Source organism: Trachurus trachurus (assembly GCF_905171665.1).
Source record: "Trachurus trachurus genome assembly, chromosome: 16".
Lineage (NCBI taxonomy): Eukaryota > Metazoa > Chordata > Actinopteri > Carangiformes > Carangidae > Trachurus > Trachurus trachurus.
In genome coordinates, this window is record NC_139902.1 from 6,876,652 (window position 1) to 6,895,035 (window position 18,384).

General features: G+C 41.8%; 1 protein-coding gene across 1 annotated transcript in view; it reads right to left on the bottom strand.

The window, feature by feature from the left end:
* ntrk1 (neurotrophic tyrosine kinase, receptor, type 1) overlaps nt 1-16,916 on the bottom strand; it is a gene marked incomplete at both ends in the record, with an annotated part of 35,101 nt that extends 18,185 nt beyond the window's left edge. The window contains 7 exons of the mRNA XM_083988859.1: nt 1,456-1,594; nt 2,987-3,129; nt 4,249-4,403; nt 5,633-5,701; nt 10,102-10,173; nt 10,607-10,681; nt 16,720-16,916. Coding sequence (XP_083844985.1) covers nt 1,456-1,594; nt 2,987-3,129; nt 4,249-4,403; nt 5,633-5,701; nt 10,102-10,173; nt 10,607-10,681; nt 16,720-16,916 — 850 coding nt within the window. The remainder of the gene's footprint in view (nt 1-1,455; nt 1,595-2,986; nt 3,130-4,248; nt 4,404-5,632; nt 5,702-10,101; nt 10,174-10,606; nt 10,682-16,719) is intronic.
* Nucleotides 16,917-18,384: the final 1,468 nt, after the last annotated feature.

Here is an 18,384-nt window from a genome sequence, read left to right on the forward strand (position 1 = left end):
GGAAATGGCCTCGTTTAGATCGAACAGTGCAGAGACCCTTCATCCTGCTGCTCTTAACCCGTGACCCAGCCTCAGAAAGTGCTGTGCTAAGGGGATACCGAGGCGCACGTCTCTTTACTCAGGGCTAAAGTCTGTTACACCCAGTGAAAATTAACGCTATTATCACATTTAACTAATCATCCATTAGCGACCTCTGATAATCTTACACAAGTGATTTTACTGCGGGGGTTAAAAGGAAGGCTAGAATTATGTTTAATGAGCCTGCCAGTTCTCAGACTTCACCACAGAATTAGACAATGAAACTTTTTTTTTTTTTTCAACAAATGTGGCAAAAACAAAAAATGATTTGCTCCAGCTGACTCATAGTTAATCAGAACCTTTGCACGCAGAGTAAAAAGATAAAAAGAATATGCCCCGAGTTCACCTTTAAACTTTAAAATTAAAAAAAACAGATTGTGAAAACCAGAATTTATATTAAAAAAAAAAAAAGCTCCACTGTGAGGGGGGAAGCTGCACGAGCACCATATGAATCAATGGCACAGAGAGCCACTCAGCAGTAAACACCCACTGTTCTGGGAGGTAATTAAGAGTAATTAAAGGGCTAGCGGTTAACGAGTGTCCGTCCACCAGGGGGGCTGATGTTGATAGATTAGCTGCACTAACGCATTTAGAGACTGTCAATCACCGCGGATGAAGCGGTTTTCCGGAGTAGGAGGGAAAAGTCCATTAGCACGGGCTCAAATCAGATATTCGCGAGGGTTATCAGCCCCATTTTCCTGATGTTCATTATCTGTCCCTTGATGCTTGTGCATTTGGCTTCAGCTGATTGGCGCCTTCGCTCTTTTTGGCTTTATTTTCTAATGAGTGTCACTGAGTTGGTGATATATGATATTGTTTGGGCAGTATTTTCAGTAATGCATCACTAATGCGTCTCGCTGCGTTTTCTGTGGGACCACTGGGTGCTGTCATTCCTCAGTGTTCCTTGACTTCCAGATGCACTAATGCATCTGAAAAGAGGAAACAACAGTAAACCTCCTGGGTCAAGCTGCAAGTGTAATTTAGTACAGCGCGGTGTATATGGGGTGAAGGAGTTCCTTTAAGAGCAAGGAGAGGTAAGTTCACTTTCCTTTGTCCTCACATTGTATCCCTGCATTAAATGGCAAGCCATACCTGCAGCACTTCACTCATATTATTTTAACACTTTTCAGCAGTTGCCAGAGTGAGTGGCAGATGACAGAGAGCTCCATTAGAAGCATGGTGGGTACATACTCGTATTTGTAGAAGGGGCATTTAGAAGAAATCAGTGCAGTGCAATTTTCTTTTCTCTGGCTGTCCACCCTGCCTGCACTAGAAAAATGGCCCCAGTGTGCTCTCGCCCTAACCTCCATTAAGCCCGACAACTTGTATTGAGGCTGTGAGCTTTCAGGAGTGCGGTTTTATTTTGCAGGCACTTACACTCAATGTCCAGTTGCACCATGTCCTCCCTGGGCCCAGCTTGATTCTCCGCCTCGCAAGTGAGATTGTGCAGGTTGTCTTTGGAGGAAACGTTAGTGAGGTAAAGGACCAGCTCTAATGTGGAGCCCCAGATTCTCTTCTGCAGCGGGCGACAGCGGCACACAAAGAGCACAGGAGGGTTAATCCAGATGGGTCACAGACACACAATCACTGCTGGGTCACTTTAGAGGTATACAGGTGACAGGGATGAAGTGGGAGCCAATTTACTCGGCTGTAGATCAATAGATTACAGTGGCCAACTGAACCTTTAAACAAAGCTCTGCTGATCTAAAGAGCTTAACAGAACAGCCAGGGAATCTGAAAGGGACAGAAATCGCTAAAATAGAATAAATACAACAGCAACCGAGTCCCACAGGTATGACCAAGACAGCCACCGATTTTATATCTTTGACTGTGTGGTCTGGGGTCCACTCAGCGCTTAAAGGCTTTCACTAACAGGGAGGAAGTGTAGCAGACGGAGAAAGGTTGAAGAAAATAAAAAGTCTGTCTGTGGCTCTCAGCCCATGTTCATGGTAATGAAGGAACACGTCTAACAGTGTGGCTCACTCATGTGCTTTTAACATTATTTGAACATAAATGAGGCTCAGATGCACAGAGGAATAATATCTCACAGTGGGGAATTTGTGGACATTAAGAAAAAGGAAGACAATCATTTAGCCTTTAGAAACACCAACATATTAAGGATACGAATGTGTACATGCAACAAATCTCCTAAATCTCACAGTAACAAGTCCTGAGTTTGAAAACAATATATGGGTTAGTTAAAACTGGATCTGACAAGATGGGTTGATTTTATTGTAGAGCTCAGTATCACAAATCAGAAATCTCCCTTCAGGGACTTTCTGCAGGATTCATCAAATAAACACTGAATATAATCCTAAAGCTGTTTCCCGATCATAGACATGTAGGCTTTTTTTTTTTTTTTTTTTACACATTCTTAGTCTTTCCAAGCTTAATGTGAAAACCAATACAACCTTCATGTCAACAAAAGCCAGAAAATGGATTAAAAAATGATTAATTTAGCAATGTAGTTATAGATAACTAGTAATGAATTCAAACCCTTCATGTAACATGTGTAATAAAAACATCAGAAAAAAACGGCAAGGAGGAAAGAAAAAAAAAGAGATCTACGGGGGAGGGGAGTCAATCTTCACAAGACACACAGACTAACCATAACTGATGTGAACAAAAAAGACCAAAAGAGCTCAATAAAACATGTCCGACTTGTCTGAATCATGCAGTAGATGACTAAAATGTTTATGCAAAATGAGGTTAAATGCCGTGGACTAAATAAAAGACTTTGTAAATGAATCTCGCTGCAGAGAATTGCAGCTGTGACATTATCTTATGAAAATATAAATTAGCGTAACAACAGCGATGTGCTGAGTGCTTGATAACATTTTACTATCGGTCTATCATATTTTTTCAAACTTGATCATGTGTCATATTGTTACTGAGATATTTTCCCTACCTCAGGTTTGAAGGTGGAGCTGAGCTCATCAGTTCTCCATCTGACATCAGGAGTGGGACTTCCTGTCACCTGGCACTCAAACGTCAGGTTGCCTCCTTCTTGGATTTTGGATTTGGAGAAGTTGATTCTCACCTCAGGCAGACCTGAGAGCAGCAAAGGAAGGTCGCTGATGATATGGTACTGGACTGAGCTGAGCTGGGGCTTTCTAGCAGTTTAGAGAAACAGCACAGGGCCAAAAACTCTCTAATAGTTTCCTGGCAACAGGATGTTCCTACTGTATGTGATTAAGGCAACAAAGGTGAGCCAATATCTACCCTGCATTTTCCCTGCACCTGCCTGTGGAAGGAATTAATTTGTGTTATACAAACAACAAATGATTTATTTTTATTTTTCCTTTTCAAGGATATTGGATGAAGCTCCATCATTTAAATTTCTTTCATATTTTAAAACATAGAAAATCACTCTGCTTTCAATTCATGGTTTTTTCCTGTTGTTGTTTGGCATTTTCCAGAAAAAAAGAATTAAATGACTGAGTTTAGATATTTAGAAATTCATAGTCAAGTTTTCAGTTCTTACAGAATGCGCACTGGATACTTTGAGTTTACACTTCACATGTGTGTAATGTGAATATTGGACCATGTGAAGACCATGTTTGCACTGACACTTGTTGAGGTTTGAGGTGAGAACAGAGACTCTTTTCCACTTAAGCAGATAAAAGTGGAAACAACCTTTCAGAGTCAAGTTCTGCACATACGGCACCGTGCAAAAGTTAAAGGATGTTTGGAGTCTCATCAGATAAGTGGTCCCAAACAGCATGGAAAAGAGCCAGAGTCATAGGGAACTATCTTTAGAGACAAGAGGAACAAGGTCCAGCAACAGATGACCTGACCTCAACTTCACAGTGTCAGTCTGGGAGAATATGAAGAGGCTGAAGACACTGAGACAGAAGAACTGTGGCAAGTTCTCTGAGGTACAGTGTGAAAGTGTACCTCGGGAATTGTTGTTTTAAAAGCACCTACTGACTGAAAGCATTCATAGTATTACTTTTGAAACCATACTCACTTTACTAGTAAAGTGAGTAACCTTCTGCTCAATGCTATAAATCAGCACGATGAAGCTCAAACATCCATGTGAAGCAACAGTGAACAAAACTCAGTGTGGGCCTTATATTCACTATGAAATATTATTGATTTAAAAAATGTTGCAGGTCTCACTGTGAATATACATTTCCGTACAGATATGAAAATGAAAACACAACTCACTGCAGTTCTCTATGACCAGGGTGTTGAGAAGTTTTTCCTCATTGTCAGTGAAACAAGACAACAACTGGCTGTCCAGGTCGCCGCGGTCGTTACGCTGCCACTCCTGCAGCCAGTAGAGATCGCACGAGCAGATCAGAGGGTTGAATCTCAAAACCCTGAGGGGAGAAAAGGGAGAAAAAGAGGTTCTTTGTGTCGGAAAGACAAGAGCTTCAACCATCAAACATAAGATAGAATGGAATATACTCTGAAACTATTTCATTTTAAAGCCACTTAAAATCAACTTCAATTATCATAAACATGTAAAAATGTTCATATAATACAAATCCTTGAAGAATCTTATATGCATATAAAAAGTAACTTTTTATAACCTCTAACTAACTTAAGATAAGATGATGATTCCATTTTCAATGTGCTTTCAAAAACCTAATGAAAAAGTGAAATAAGAAGAATGTTGTCAATTAGACTGTCTAAAGTCTAGTGAAAGCACAATAATGTAAGAAATGCCATTGTCAGGGCACCTATTGTAGAGATTTACTTTTAATATAAATGCATAATTTGACAGAATCTTTGTTATTTTTTTACATGTCATCTTTGTAGTCATATAAGATCCAAATATAAGATGCACATAAAGTCAGTTAAGAGCACAAAGGCCTTTCTGTTTGTAAAAGAAATGATCAGGTTTGACTTAGTTTAGACTTAGTGAATAAAAACGCACATTCAGCCAGACAAAGTAAATCACACCAGTCATAAACCTTGCTACGCTACAGATAGTTTCATTTAATTTAATTTAATTTATATATTTATTTAAAAAGGACAATGTACATTAATAACATCACTTCTTTTCTCTTTTTAAGGAAGAGAAAAGAGGAAGCCCAACGTAAATGTACCGTAGTTAGCGAGCTGGGTCGTGTTTCAACAAGTTCGCAAAGAGTTTCACAAACCAAAACAAAAACGTGGGGAAATATCAGGAGATGGGTGCACGGTGGCGCTAATTCTCCACTGCAGTACAGTGCACCTGCACTGTAAGCCTTTTTTTTCTGTGATATTGCAAAATGCACATAAAAACAGGTGGATGAAAACACATTTTGTGAAATCCCAGAAATGACTTTTTAAGATGCATTTGATTCTTGGTAATAGGCGATAGGTGACCAAATCACTGTGCTTTGCAGAGCGCTGAGGGCACAAATGGAACTAACTATACAGTAAATGTCTTCTGCGTCTCACACTAATGGACATGTTTTCTGAAGAGCTGGCAAGCTGCAGATCTGCTTGTTCAGGTTTGGCTACTTTTTTGGCTTTTTCTGTTGTCTGTCCGACCCAGTCAGTGAGTTTATTTAAGACTTCATATGAATCCTAGAGACCGTCTGGATATAAAGGGACTCACAGGTTGAGCAAAGGCAGAGAATGAAAGACTCTCCAGGAAATGTGTTTCAGTGAGTTTGATGCCAGGTTCCTGTGAAAAAGAGAGAGAAAACACATATTGACAACATATCCTTCCCTTCTTTGCTGCTATACTGTATGTAACACACACAAGAGTAATTTAATCTATTTATATCCAGTTTGTGAAAAGCTTTTACATGAGGTAGCGCGGCTTTGCCAACATCTTACTTTTCTAATGACACAAACAGCAGTTTATGCACTGAGTTAGCATGAGAGGAAACAACCAGCTGAACAGAATACATCTGTTGAAGCTTGTTGATTCACCACAACACACACACATATACACACACACAATACACAAGACAAATGTTCTTTTCTTTGTTGTAACCCAGTCCTGTTCTGCAGTTGAGTCACAATGTGATTTGATTGCTCACTTTCAGAACAATGCTTACCTGCTTTTGAATTACTCTCAGCGGAAAACGTTAATGTACCCAAATGGATTCTGATCAATTACCTTGACAAGTATTTCACACCAGCCAGGAGCCACATTCACAAAACTCCTCCAGCACAACTTTCAGCGTTTGCGTAGCGTTGAGTACATTAGGTGATCAGTCACAAACACTCCGAGGAGGAAGGACACTCCTCGTCTACACAGTTTTAATTGCATTTTAAAAGTTCTGTCTTGTATTATAGAAATGTTCAGTGTTTCAGACAGAGTTAGATTGTATTTGTTGCATCAAACAAACAACAGCCCTCACCAACTCATTTCAGGTCGTTGAAGGTTGAACATGTAGGCTATTACAGGCTGTACTCTCTGTGCACCCTGAATGAGAGGGCTGACATTCAGCAAAATTTCAATTAACTACTCATGTCCAGGGTAAAACATCTCTACAGGATGGATTATCATGATATTCTATATCGACATTCGTGGTCCCCAGATGATGAATCCTACTGACTTTTGGTTGGTTGACTGCCTTGACATTTGATACAGACAATCCTTGGTTACCAGAAGATGAATCTGACTACTCCTCTAGCATAAGGACATGGTTCAAATCTGTGGTTTGAGTTAAATATCTCAACAACTATTAAATGTAAAGCCAAAAAACTAAAACCTTTTTGCGATGAGCTGTAAGCACTGTGGTGATAATGATGATTTTCATCTTATGTAGGAACTGTCATTTGTCTAATGCTGTGATTCATCACCAGAAACCTGCTGATGGCATTCCCATCAACCTCAGATGCACTTTGTTAAAATTTGTTGAACTTTGACCTGGGTTAAGTTGACCTTTACTAGCAGCACAGCCAATTGCTGTGTTGTCTACTGTTGAAATATGGGGGGGGGGGGATATATATACACAGTATATTGACTGGATAAATATCAAATTTACCGTATATGGAGGCCAGAAACAATGAAGATTATGATTTACTAAAAGGTTATGGCTACAACTTTTTCATCAAAATGATACATTTTTCAAAAACACTACATCCAAAGAACGTCTAGAGGGGTGCAGAATAACAGTATTAATTTTTCAAATAATATATAAATAATTGTTTTATCAATTTTGACGGGTCCAAAATATATAAATATTTACATCTGGTTACGTTGGCAACGTCGGCATAAAATGTCTCTGCGCCAACAGCAGTACGTTGATGTCACGTGAGGTGGAGCTCAGGGGGAGCCAGATTGTGATAGCTCTCTGGAGAAAATGGCATTGTGCTAATGCTAATGCTAACTAACGGTCAGCCGGTGTGTAACGTTTCCGGTGCAGGCGATGCTGCAGGTTTGTCTGCAGGTGAGTTAGTGTGAAATGATTCAGATGTGTTTCCAGTCTGCTGTCAACACAGGAGCTGCTGCTGGTTAAATACGGTTGGCGTTAGCTTAGCTTTAGCTACTAGCCGCTCCCTATAGACAGTGGCGGCCTTAGACATCTGGGGGCCCGTTTCAATATTTCATATGAGGCCCTACCCTAAACATAAAATTATTTGCCAGCTATGTGCCCATGTGTCGCTGATGCTTTAAACCCTGAAAGGACGCAGTAAACGCACTATCCATGCATCCCAGGTACGCACAACACATTTAAGTGTTAAAATCACTATCAGGGCAAGAGGACTTGTTGGTTTTCATCAAAAAGCAAAATCATTATGTACATTTTCAGACATGAACAGGAATCTTAACACAGTCAAAAACTGTAGGCTTTAACAATATTCTGAATTTAAATTGGCAACAAAAGTAATGAGAGCAAAGTGCTCCGCGTTATTTCAGCACCACGACAAGGAAAGGACGAGACAAACGTCTACAGGCGCTGATCCTGTCGGTGCTGCCGTGCTGGAGCAGCCACTGGAGGAAAGCTGCTCCAGTGGCTCTCGCTGTGTTTTATTTCTCTGTTAAGTTAGGACGTACTCATAGATCGCCTGTTTGGAGGCATTTTAACCCGAGGAAAAAAAAGAAAAGAGGAGGAAAGTGATTGACAGACGTCAATCATCAGGTTACGCAACTGGGCGCACATCAGGAGGAAAGCAGGAAAAACAAAAGGACATTAGAAACGCTAAGAGAAAAGGAATAATACTGGGAGAAGGAAAACGAGGGTCTATTGATAGTTTGCGGGCGTTTTCAAAGGTAAGCCTACGTTGTTATTGATATTTCCTGCCGTATTATTAATTAGGAGGAATTACGATTAGTAGGCTACCGTCGCTGTGTGGCATTATACGCGCATCAGTCATTGTAGAGCGGATCAGGGGTCGAGTGTGTGACCGCACGGTGGACAGAGCTGTTTGTGTGTGTGGTGGATGTAGGCCTGTGTGTGTGTGTATGATAAGGTGAACCCTATGAATTATTGTTCTGTCTTTTACTTGGTGGCTGGCAGCTGGGGGCCCCCCTGGTGGCTGGGGCCCGTTTCAATTGAAACGGTTGAAACATAGGTAAGGCCGCCTATGCCTATAGACATACCTGGCAACCACTACAATTTATGTTTGGAACGAGAGCGGGCGAGTGTGAGTGCGACACCTACTGGCTGAGAGGAATTAAACTTGTAGCTAACACCTTTAAGCTTTCATCTAGAATGATAGATGTAATAGTAATGCTATGATAGATGACTGCTGCATATCTTATTGTCACTTCTCTCAGACCACTGAAATATCATGACAGAGCCTCTCAAATGACCGTCAGACAGCCGAGAAGCCAAGCTGTAAATAAACTCCCCTCAGAAGATGACAGAAAGCCACACTGGGGAGCACGCATGTGGAAGCCAATACATATTCACTCTGGCAGGGCCAAGGGTTCAATTATTTGTTTTCCTTGCTCCCAAAAGTTCATGTCAGATGGGTTAGCCATTGGGGCTTATCCATTACCAGCTCGATTCCTCCCTAAGTCCAGAGGGGGAGCAGAGCCGGGAACAGTAGCCCAGCCGTTAGTGATTCTTTAAGACCTGAATGCACTGGCAGGAGAGACAATCGAGCTCCGGGAGGTTTGCGGATGGAAACAAGAGAACGAGGAGGGAGAGGAAAGCGGTCCAAGCCCACACAAGTTCCACACACACAGTTTGGTTTATAGTCGGTCCCCTCTTAATCTCAGAAATACATCTGTCACACAGAAGCACCTCTACTCCACCCGACCCCCGCCCACCCTCTCCCTCCACTGTGAAATATTGATTAAGTGATAATGGACCCTTAGTGGAGTGTATTTATTATGCATCAGTTGTCGATAATCCGCCAAAGTGAGCGAGTAAAAGGTGACTGGTGGATGTCTTCTCCAATTTCTCCAGCTCACCCAGCCCACCTCGCCACCTGCACCGCCACTACCACCCATCTCTGTTCCTCACAACCCGCTTGTCTTTCAGATAAACAACATCGGACATGTCGCAAACACTCAAGTGAAACGATGAGGACAAGATGGTGGCGATAAGGTCTCAGCTGCTGATGAATAGAGAAATCTGATGGTTCCAGTCGATAAGTCTTCATATTATTAGCAACTGACATGATGTGACTTAAAAAAAAAAACTCCAGGCTGCTTGCTGATGTGTTTTCTACTCGCAACTGGAAAGGTAGGGGTAGTTTTTTTTTAGTTTTTTTTTTTAGATAAACCAATTTAAAAATGAGAAAAGCAGCAAATCAGTAGTATACTAATTTGTCTAAACTTGCTTGTGTCCATTATGGGATGCTACATCATCCTACACATTTTCAACAACTAAACAATCCAATCTATAAAATCCATTTAGAAAGATGATTAGAGGTGATTTCGCTGCCTTATATGGACTCACAGATTCCCCTAGACCTGTGGATGACTATTACCCCCATTTGAACAAGCGACTGAAGCCCTGTAATTTAGAGAAATGTACCTCTCACTTCATGTGACACGTGCACTATTAAAAGGCCAGTTGAGCACTGACTGACAGGGACAAATAAGCTGACCCACACACACGGGTCAAAACATGACACGGGAAGGGACAATCCCTTTGTATTGACAAGGACACTTACACATACTGGAGCTTGGGGTTGTTCTCAAAGGCAGCGGGAGAGATGAGCCTGAGGTTACATGATGTAATCGTGCTGGAGGGAAGAAAGCAGAACACGCAAAAATGTTTGTTTCTTATAAATTCTGAACATGTGAACAAAAACACTGGAAATCAGAAGTTCTGTGAAATTCTATACATTTCCATTTTGTGTAACCGAGAGTCAAAGTCAGAGAGTTTGACCACTGAGTCTTTGGCACATTTCCTTCCTCGCCTACCTGCAGGATTAAAATGTTTCTGTAATAAAACATTTGCTAATTGATTTTCTTATAATGTAATATGTAATATGTAAATATAAGTAACTCTATCATACACAAATTCACTTTCTCTTTTAGAATCTAACAGACGCAGATGGTCTAAGGAGAGTGCAGCGCAGCTTTATAGCTTTGTGTTACTCTGTGGTCTGGGTGCATGAATTGCTGAATATGCGTCTTTGTCGTACGGTAAGTTGTGAGAAGTGTATTACTTACAGGTTCCTCAGCTCGCGGTAGTTAACAAGATCAAACTCTGTTATGTTCTCCAGGCCGGCTTGGTTTTCTATATAGCTGGTAAATAAATAAAAAAAAGGAGGGGGAGGAAGAGAGAAGGAGAGAGAGAGAGATGCAAGGTAAATACACAGATTTCATTGTGACCTTCAGCTGCTTACTGCGTAGCTGATGTTCTCTCAAGCCTCTGCTGAATGAACATAATAGAAAACAGACAAAAAAAGACAGAAAACACTTGAAAATTACAAAAAAAAACAAGTGAATTAATTTCTTCACCAGGGACATATAAGTTTTGTTTTTCTCATTTGGGGAGTTTGAACAAATGAGTGAAAAAACACTGATCCAACAAGGGCTGAATAGATGCAAACTGGACCTGGCTATAGGCGCTTGAAGACGTTTCACCTCTCATCTAAGAGGCTCCTTCAGTACAGAGCTGAATAACCATGACCTGGATGACAGAGAATCTTCACAGACTACTGATTTGCCATTTTAAAAAGGTCAGTTTTGTACCAAATACAAGACCATTCCAGTAAAGAGAACAAAAGAGAAATGGTTCTCCTATTTTTACTCTAAGTAAAGCATAGAAATGCCAGTCTATTAACAATAACAATCCACGCTGAAGACCGAAAGCAACAGAGGAGGCTGAATCAAATTAGAGTCACCTGTGTAACCTTTGTGTCAATACTCAGCAGCTAATTACTTGGACCATTAACCCTTTTTTTAAAAGGTACAGTCATTCAGAGAGGAGGAGAACAACAGGGGAGAAAGAGGATGGGAAGAGACAATGCAACCCTGGGAGCGAGTGGGATACAAAATTATGATAATGGCACAAAAGAAGGTGGTTAGCATCCAGATTCATCCTCATTGACATGTGTATGACCTCCCTGACATCCACTGAACGAACTAATAACAAACACACAAAACTAGCCCGAGATGTCCAGGGACCCACAAACGGCATATCACAACTTAAACTGCTGGATATGGAAAAAAAAATAATGCCTGAAGAGACGCCAGGTAGATGAGGCTGATGGGAAATTCTTCTCAATGAGTCATTTTCCGCTTTTCAGCCTCACTCAGAATAACTAGTGAGCTATAGATCAATTCAGCACTCAGCGCAAGGACAGCCATCCCTTTTCATGACATGTTTGAATAGATGGTTTGATCGGACCTACCAAGGATCTCGCCAAAGCAAACTCTCCGTCCCATTCTCTGCCCTCCACCCCCCTCTCCTCCTCCTTCCTGTCCTATATACGAACGTTGTTCATTTTGCACAGGAGGACACTTCTTTTGATAAGCTTTTCTGAAAAGATAAGATTCGTCCAATTCAAATACTGAGGGATTTTATCCACGTGACTGTCTTCATCTCTTCATATAAAACAAAATATCCTTGAAAAAAAGCATCTTGTTCCACATAAAATGAGCCAAATGAGCAAAAATAAAAAGAAATTATAAAAAAAAGTAATGTTATTTTCAGGGGGAGTGCCTTGAAGCAATGAGGACAATCGAAGATGGAAAAAAAAGATGAAATGGGAATGGACATGTAACAAACATTAGATTATTTTCAGGTAAACAGGAGCACTATGGCGTGAAGGTGAGTTTGCTGGATTTTATTGTTGCAAACGTTTTGAAAATGCTCTAAACAAGAAAACAACCGAACAACACAAACAACAGAAAAACAACCTGAATGTGCCTCAAACAAAGAGGTACTTGAGGTTAAATGCTTTTCTAAAATGAGAACTGTATGCTTTTATTTTGGAAAAGAGGCTTGTTGTACATTTAAAATCATTTAGCTTTATTCTGCTCTCCCGGTCAGATGTACCTACTAAAATCAATGTTTGTTTTTTTTGCCATGCGTTGTTTGTTCTCAAAACCTCGTGCCCAGTACGCACAATGCAACTCAACCACTGACAGCCAAGTTGGAGATCCGGCTATAACATGCTATTGGGGGCTAATGAGGTCTCCAGCTTTTTAAACAAAGATCTGCAGAGGTCTCACATCTGTCTAACCCAACACCATCATATTCTTCATTTTCAAACCGCTCGTCATCAGATATCATTTGAGATACTTCATATTCTGAAGCCACAAAAAGCTTTATGCAACGTTTTCATACGTGTAGCAGAGTTCAAGATGAGACCCTTGTGAAAAAAAGCGGTTTGTAAGTGGAGTTCCCCTTTTAAAGCTTAGGACATAAAATAGTAAAATACAATCTAAATCCAATCAAATCTAAAACTGATCAATATGAAACTATTGCTTATTTGCTCAGGTTTTAAGTGCTGGACCCAACATGTCTTTGTCTTCACTGAAAGATCCATGTTGAGTGTATGTTTGCAGGTTTCAGGTTTCACAGTAACATATTGAACCTTAGCTGACTTCAGAATTAGCTGTAATGTCAAATAATTATCCTGTAAAACAAGTCGAAAACTATGATTTGACAGAAGAATATGAAAACAGCCTCCTGGTGTCAAAGTCTGCACGTTGGAGCTGCTCCAACTCCAAACCCCAGGTACCACTAGGAAACAGCAAATAGAAGTTTATGATGTGCAGTTTTTTGCTGAAGCTGTGTTGATTCAGCTGCATGTGGTGTACACATCTGAATAAAACATCAAGTCATGGAATCCTACATGAACACCCAATAACCTGCCATAGGTAGTAGGTCACAGTTTGTGTTATTTGACAGAAGATCTGTCTGTATTCTGTGGTTTTTGTGCTGTTTTCCTCTTGTGTTTTCCATGCACAAGTAAGGATTAAGCCATATTTGAATCTAAATCTGATGTTGTTTGTTTTTACAGAGTGTTTTCATTGACACTTCCTGTCTAACTTTCAAATGTCACGGAGGCAAATTTAAGAATTGCTTTAAATGCACACTATTGTGCTAAAATGTTTAATAGGCTAGTCAGAAAAATGCTTTTAAATGACATTCTGCAGAAACAAAAAAAAGGCACCATGTTATTTGCAGAGGGCAGTAGAAAGAAGATCCAGCTGATTTCCAGTCAGTCATATGACATATAGGGCTGCAGCATCTCCAGAGGTTTTTTTTCGAGAGAATATTACATTAATGTTCATCACTTAAAGAGAATGAAGATATCCTCCTGGAAAGTGCATGAGTTCTATCAGAGAAATATGACTTTAAGTATCAAAACAATAAACACAGATTAGGGCAGCTTAATGGCCCCATTCTGTGAGATATTATTGTCAAGGCAAACAGATAGATGGAGGCACGGATAAGTAGATAGACCTCCAAACAGTGTGTGTCTAGTTGACTGCATGTCCTTCACTGACAGAGGCAGGGAGATAGAGAGTTATAGTGAAGGAAGAGATCCTGTCAGTGGCATATTACTGTATTGTGGTGCATTATGTAAGCGGCATGTTTATATTATTCTGTGTAAATCTAGTAATACATCATAATCTAGATAGATAGATAGATAGATAGATAGATAGATAGATAGATAGATAGATAGATAGATAGATAGATAGATAGATAGATAGATAGATAGATAGATACACCTGCAGCAATTTCTGTATGATGACAGCCACTCTCAGCATGTGACATTGTTTCAACCTCCCACTTCTCTGTTTGTCAGCTGCAACACACAAACCTTTTTATTCATGTCTGATTGACCCACACAGCAATAATGTGATTACAGGGCAGGTGGGCCCAGGATCACCCATAGCCCATACTTATTGGATTGAGCCAAGTGGGTTGTATATCATCTATTGTTCCCGGGTGGGGGCATTGACTGGCAATTCACAAAATTGAATTTATAACTCAGCGTATGATGAATTTCAGCCCCTGTTCCACAGTTAATGGCCTCTTGTTTGTTCCGCGCGTTGGCTGTATTCCCTTTGCACTGCCAATACGGCGAGTGTTGTTGTTTGCTGGCATGTAGAGCACCGCGGTAAACAGAAGCAGAGAAAGAACCGCTTACTTATTGATTGAACGGTTGAGAGAGAATGTCAAGCCTCACCCAGAGCACTGCGAAGCATGCTTAACTGCAGGTACAAGGAAATACCTCTGAGGTAAGATAAAGAGGAAAGACAGAGGGGGAGGGACAGCGAAGGAGAGCGGGGTGTAGGTGAATAGAGGCAGAGAGCGTCGGAAAATTTACTTACTCCAACCGAAAACAGCATTTCACAAATGTAGCTCCGTCTTAACAAGTGCTAATTGCTCAGATCCGGGGACAGGAACAAAGAGAGAACAGCGTGGCGGTGTAGAGAGTGACATTTAGTTTTCCATGCTGGAGCTGATGGTGGGTTGCATAATAATACAGCAGCCTCCTTTAAATCACAGGTGGTCAGTTTTTTACTTCTTTTCCCATACAAAGTTTTAAAAAGCCAGCGTTTTAAATAACAGTCATCTGCTGCAGACACGCTGTAAAGCTGAGCGAGAAGTCTCGGTTCATCCGAGCAACCGGCTTCGGTTGAGTTTTATTCAAATGCATTCCCCAAGGGAACTGTCCGTCCATCAGCGACGTGATCATGAAAGCACGCCAGGTACGGCTGTTAAGAGCTGCTACAGTGCCTACAGCGAGCCAAGCCTCCCTCCAAACCACAGCATGGACCATGAGCAATTTCTTGTTTCATCTGTTGAGCCACAGCAAGGGAACTTCAATGAGGTCAGGACAACCTCAGAGGTACAAGCAGGAACATAATTTACATTGTGCTCTCTCAGAAATGGAAAAATACTTGATCTCAGATTTCAGCAACAGGAATTAGTGATTCATTCATCTCAACACACAGGTATCTTGTTTAATAATGCAAAAAGTTTACTCATTACACTACACTGGAGCAGATATCCAGATATCTTAGGTATATGGATCAGAATAATTCTGTATTTCCAGCATGAAAAGAAGTTACTTAACGAAAAGAAATTGTAGGACTGAAAAGCAGATTAGCTGAGGTTTTTAAACTGACACCTGAAGATGCTATTCATCAAATATATAAGAGTCATTATTGAGAATCAAGTGTTTAATTGCTGATAGATGGGTGTAAAATGCTTTTAAAGTGCGTTTTGAGGAGACAGCACCAGAGCAGCAGAGTAAAGGTTCTCCTCTGTAACTTTCTGCTAATAAAGTGTAAAAGCATTTTTCAGAGGCCCATTGTTCGTTGGTTTTATTCACTTTCCGCAAAGTAACAATCTGACTCTCAGCAACACGTGCTCGGATAAACCAGGATCCGATGAGGCTGCGAGTCCCTCAAGACCCTGAGGCCAGAGTTCGCTGTACGCCGGACGACACAACATCAGTTCCCGTCATTTTATGCCAGTTTTTTGTCACCGCCGATCCGTAATTGATTCCCAATAACCATAGTGCCTGAATCACTGCCAAGCTAATGCATCTCAAATAGCGGTAGATGAAGCCACACAAGGGTTTGGCAAAGGATGAGAACAAACACTCTCTGTGGTATGAAAACACAGCTGAATCTAAGTGTGTCAAACAATGAGGAATAAACAAAACCACCAAGCCAGTCCTCATTTTGCGAGGGACTGAAGTTATGATGCTGTCCAGTACTTTGCTGGATCACTTTGGTGAGGCATGAACATCATTTGTTGCTCACAATGACTGGAAAAACACCCTGGACTGACGTCGGACCTCTGCCGATCAAAGAATAAGAGATAAACAAAGCTGCTCCGATTCAATTTAGTAACAAAATCACTCCCAGCATCCTGAGAAACACTTGTTCTGATCAAAAGCAACAGAAAGCAACTTTGCACAACTTGAGATGATAGAGTTAACACAGCTGCTCCATCTTCAGACTGCTGGAGATTTCTGCCTCTGTATCATTCGTCCTGGGAACTCTACAGATGATGAGCAATTTAACACCTGGTCCACTGTACGTGAGCAAGTGGGCAAAACCCCAAACCCCAAAACCCAAAACGATCAGCGAGTGTTTTCCTAACCCCAAAATTTACAATCAGCTATAAAACCAGCTTCAAATGCTCCATTTAAACCAAAACTTTTCCACAAATCCAACCCACAGCAATAAAAGTGAACAGAAAAATCCAGCTTGGTAAACCCAAAACATCAAGGCATGTGAGTGCATCTGAAACGCTCATGCTCCTTTTAGAGGCACATGCAGGGCGGGTGACACGTCTTACTCACATCTCTGTCACGTTCTCACTCTCTTGCGCTGCCAGAATCGGGACGCCGGTGATACCGTTAGGCTCCAGACACTGCAGCATGGCGAACGAGCAGCGGCAGGCCGACGGGCATCCTCCCGAGGCGGGCGCCGGGGCCAGGCTGAGCAGGGCGAGCACCAGGGGCGGGAGAAGCGCCAGGGCCCGGGGTGCCACAGCCATGCTGAAAAGAGGATCCTCTCAGCAGCAGCAGCAGTACAGTAGCAGCAGCAGCAGCAGCAGTGCAGAGGTTTGGCAGCTGTAGCTGGAGTTGGTGTCTCTGTGTGGTTCACTTAATGAAGAGTGAGCCCAGAGAGGTGCTTTCACACACTCCTCTCCTGGCTTCCCTGGCAGGGTTTTAGATCCCAGCTGGTCAGGGTCTGGGACTGAGCCACAGCTGTACTGAGCAGCAGGAGGGGCAGGCAGGCAGGCAGGCAAGGGGCCTCTGGGGACATGGTGGTAGTGGGCTGCAGCCTCTCTCTTTCTCCCTCTCTCTCTCTCTCCCTCTCCTCCGAGATGAAGGGAGGGGCAAGATAACAGGGGCCAGAGAGTCACCAGACACCTCGGAGAGAGAGGAGGAAGAGGGAGGAGGGTGTGTGTTGTTGATGATGATGATGATGATGATGATGAGAGGAGGAGATGGTGATGGAGATCTCATCTGCCCCCCCCCCACTACTCCCCCCTTCCTCTCCCGCCGGGTGAGAGGTCTGGTGTCCCGCCAACACACGGAGCCAAGAAGTCAGGGCCCTCGGGCGCCCGTTTAGGACACAGCATCAATCTCACACTACTGCTGCGACGTCCTCCCCGTACGGACGGACGGAGCTCCCTGTCCTCGGGAGAATTGATTGTTGGACGCTTTGTGATTGTTGAGACTTGGGAGGTCAGTGATGAATTTAATGGCTGTGGAAAATGACTGTCAGTAATAAGCTGTTTCAAACAGTGTCAACTCCAAGCGGGATTTAATGATAGGAAATGAAAGCAAAAGGAGGACGAGTCTCTGAGAGTGTTGTTTTCCTTCCCTGGCACATACACTGTGCTGTCAGCCTCACAGATGTTGCTACACAATTTGCATGTCGCTCATTGTGATCCTGAAACATTTCAAGTGGTGTTCACGGCAACTGACAGACTCCAACACTGTACACTGTAGTGCTTGAACATTATCTCTTGCTACACAAGATTGGACAAATGCACCCTGGTGGCGACTGGTTTTGAAATGAAATAATCTTCCAAACACTTGAAACACATCCCTCTGAAATCTGCTTTTCTTTTCCAATGGAATTCAAAATTCATATCTCATAGAAATGACGGTATTTTTCTATGTGACTGCATTGCAAGAGAAAATAATGCTGGGTGCAATATGTTCAGAGGCTGTCAGCTGAGTCACCAGCAGGTGATTGGGTGGATGGTCACAATTATGTTTCCTATACAAAATCCATCTGCTGTTGCAGCTTAGCTGAATAGAAACATAATTTCTAGCAGGCACAAATTGCACCTGCAGCCTGAGGAGAAAACCTGCTTCCATATAGGATGATGTTAACTCATACATGTACAGTATATCAGATATGAAAGGAAAATGGTCTTTTAAATAAAGATGCATATAATATAGCCTGGGTCTACCCATGCTGTCTTGCGCGCGATTTTATTCGCTCTG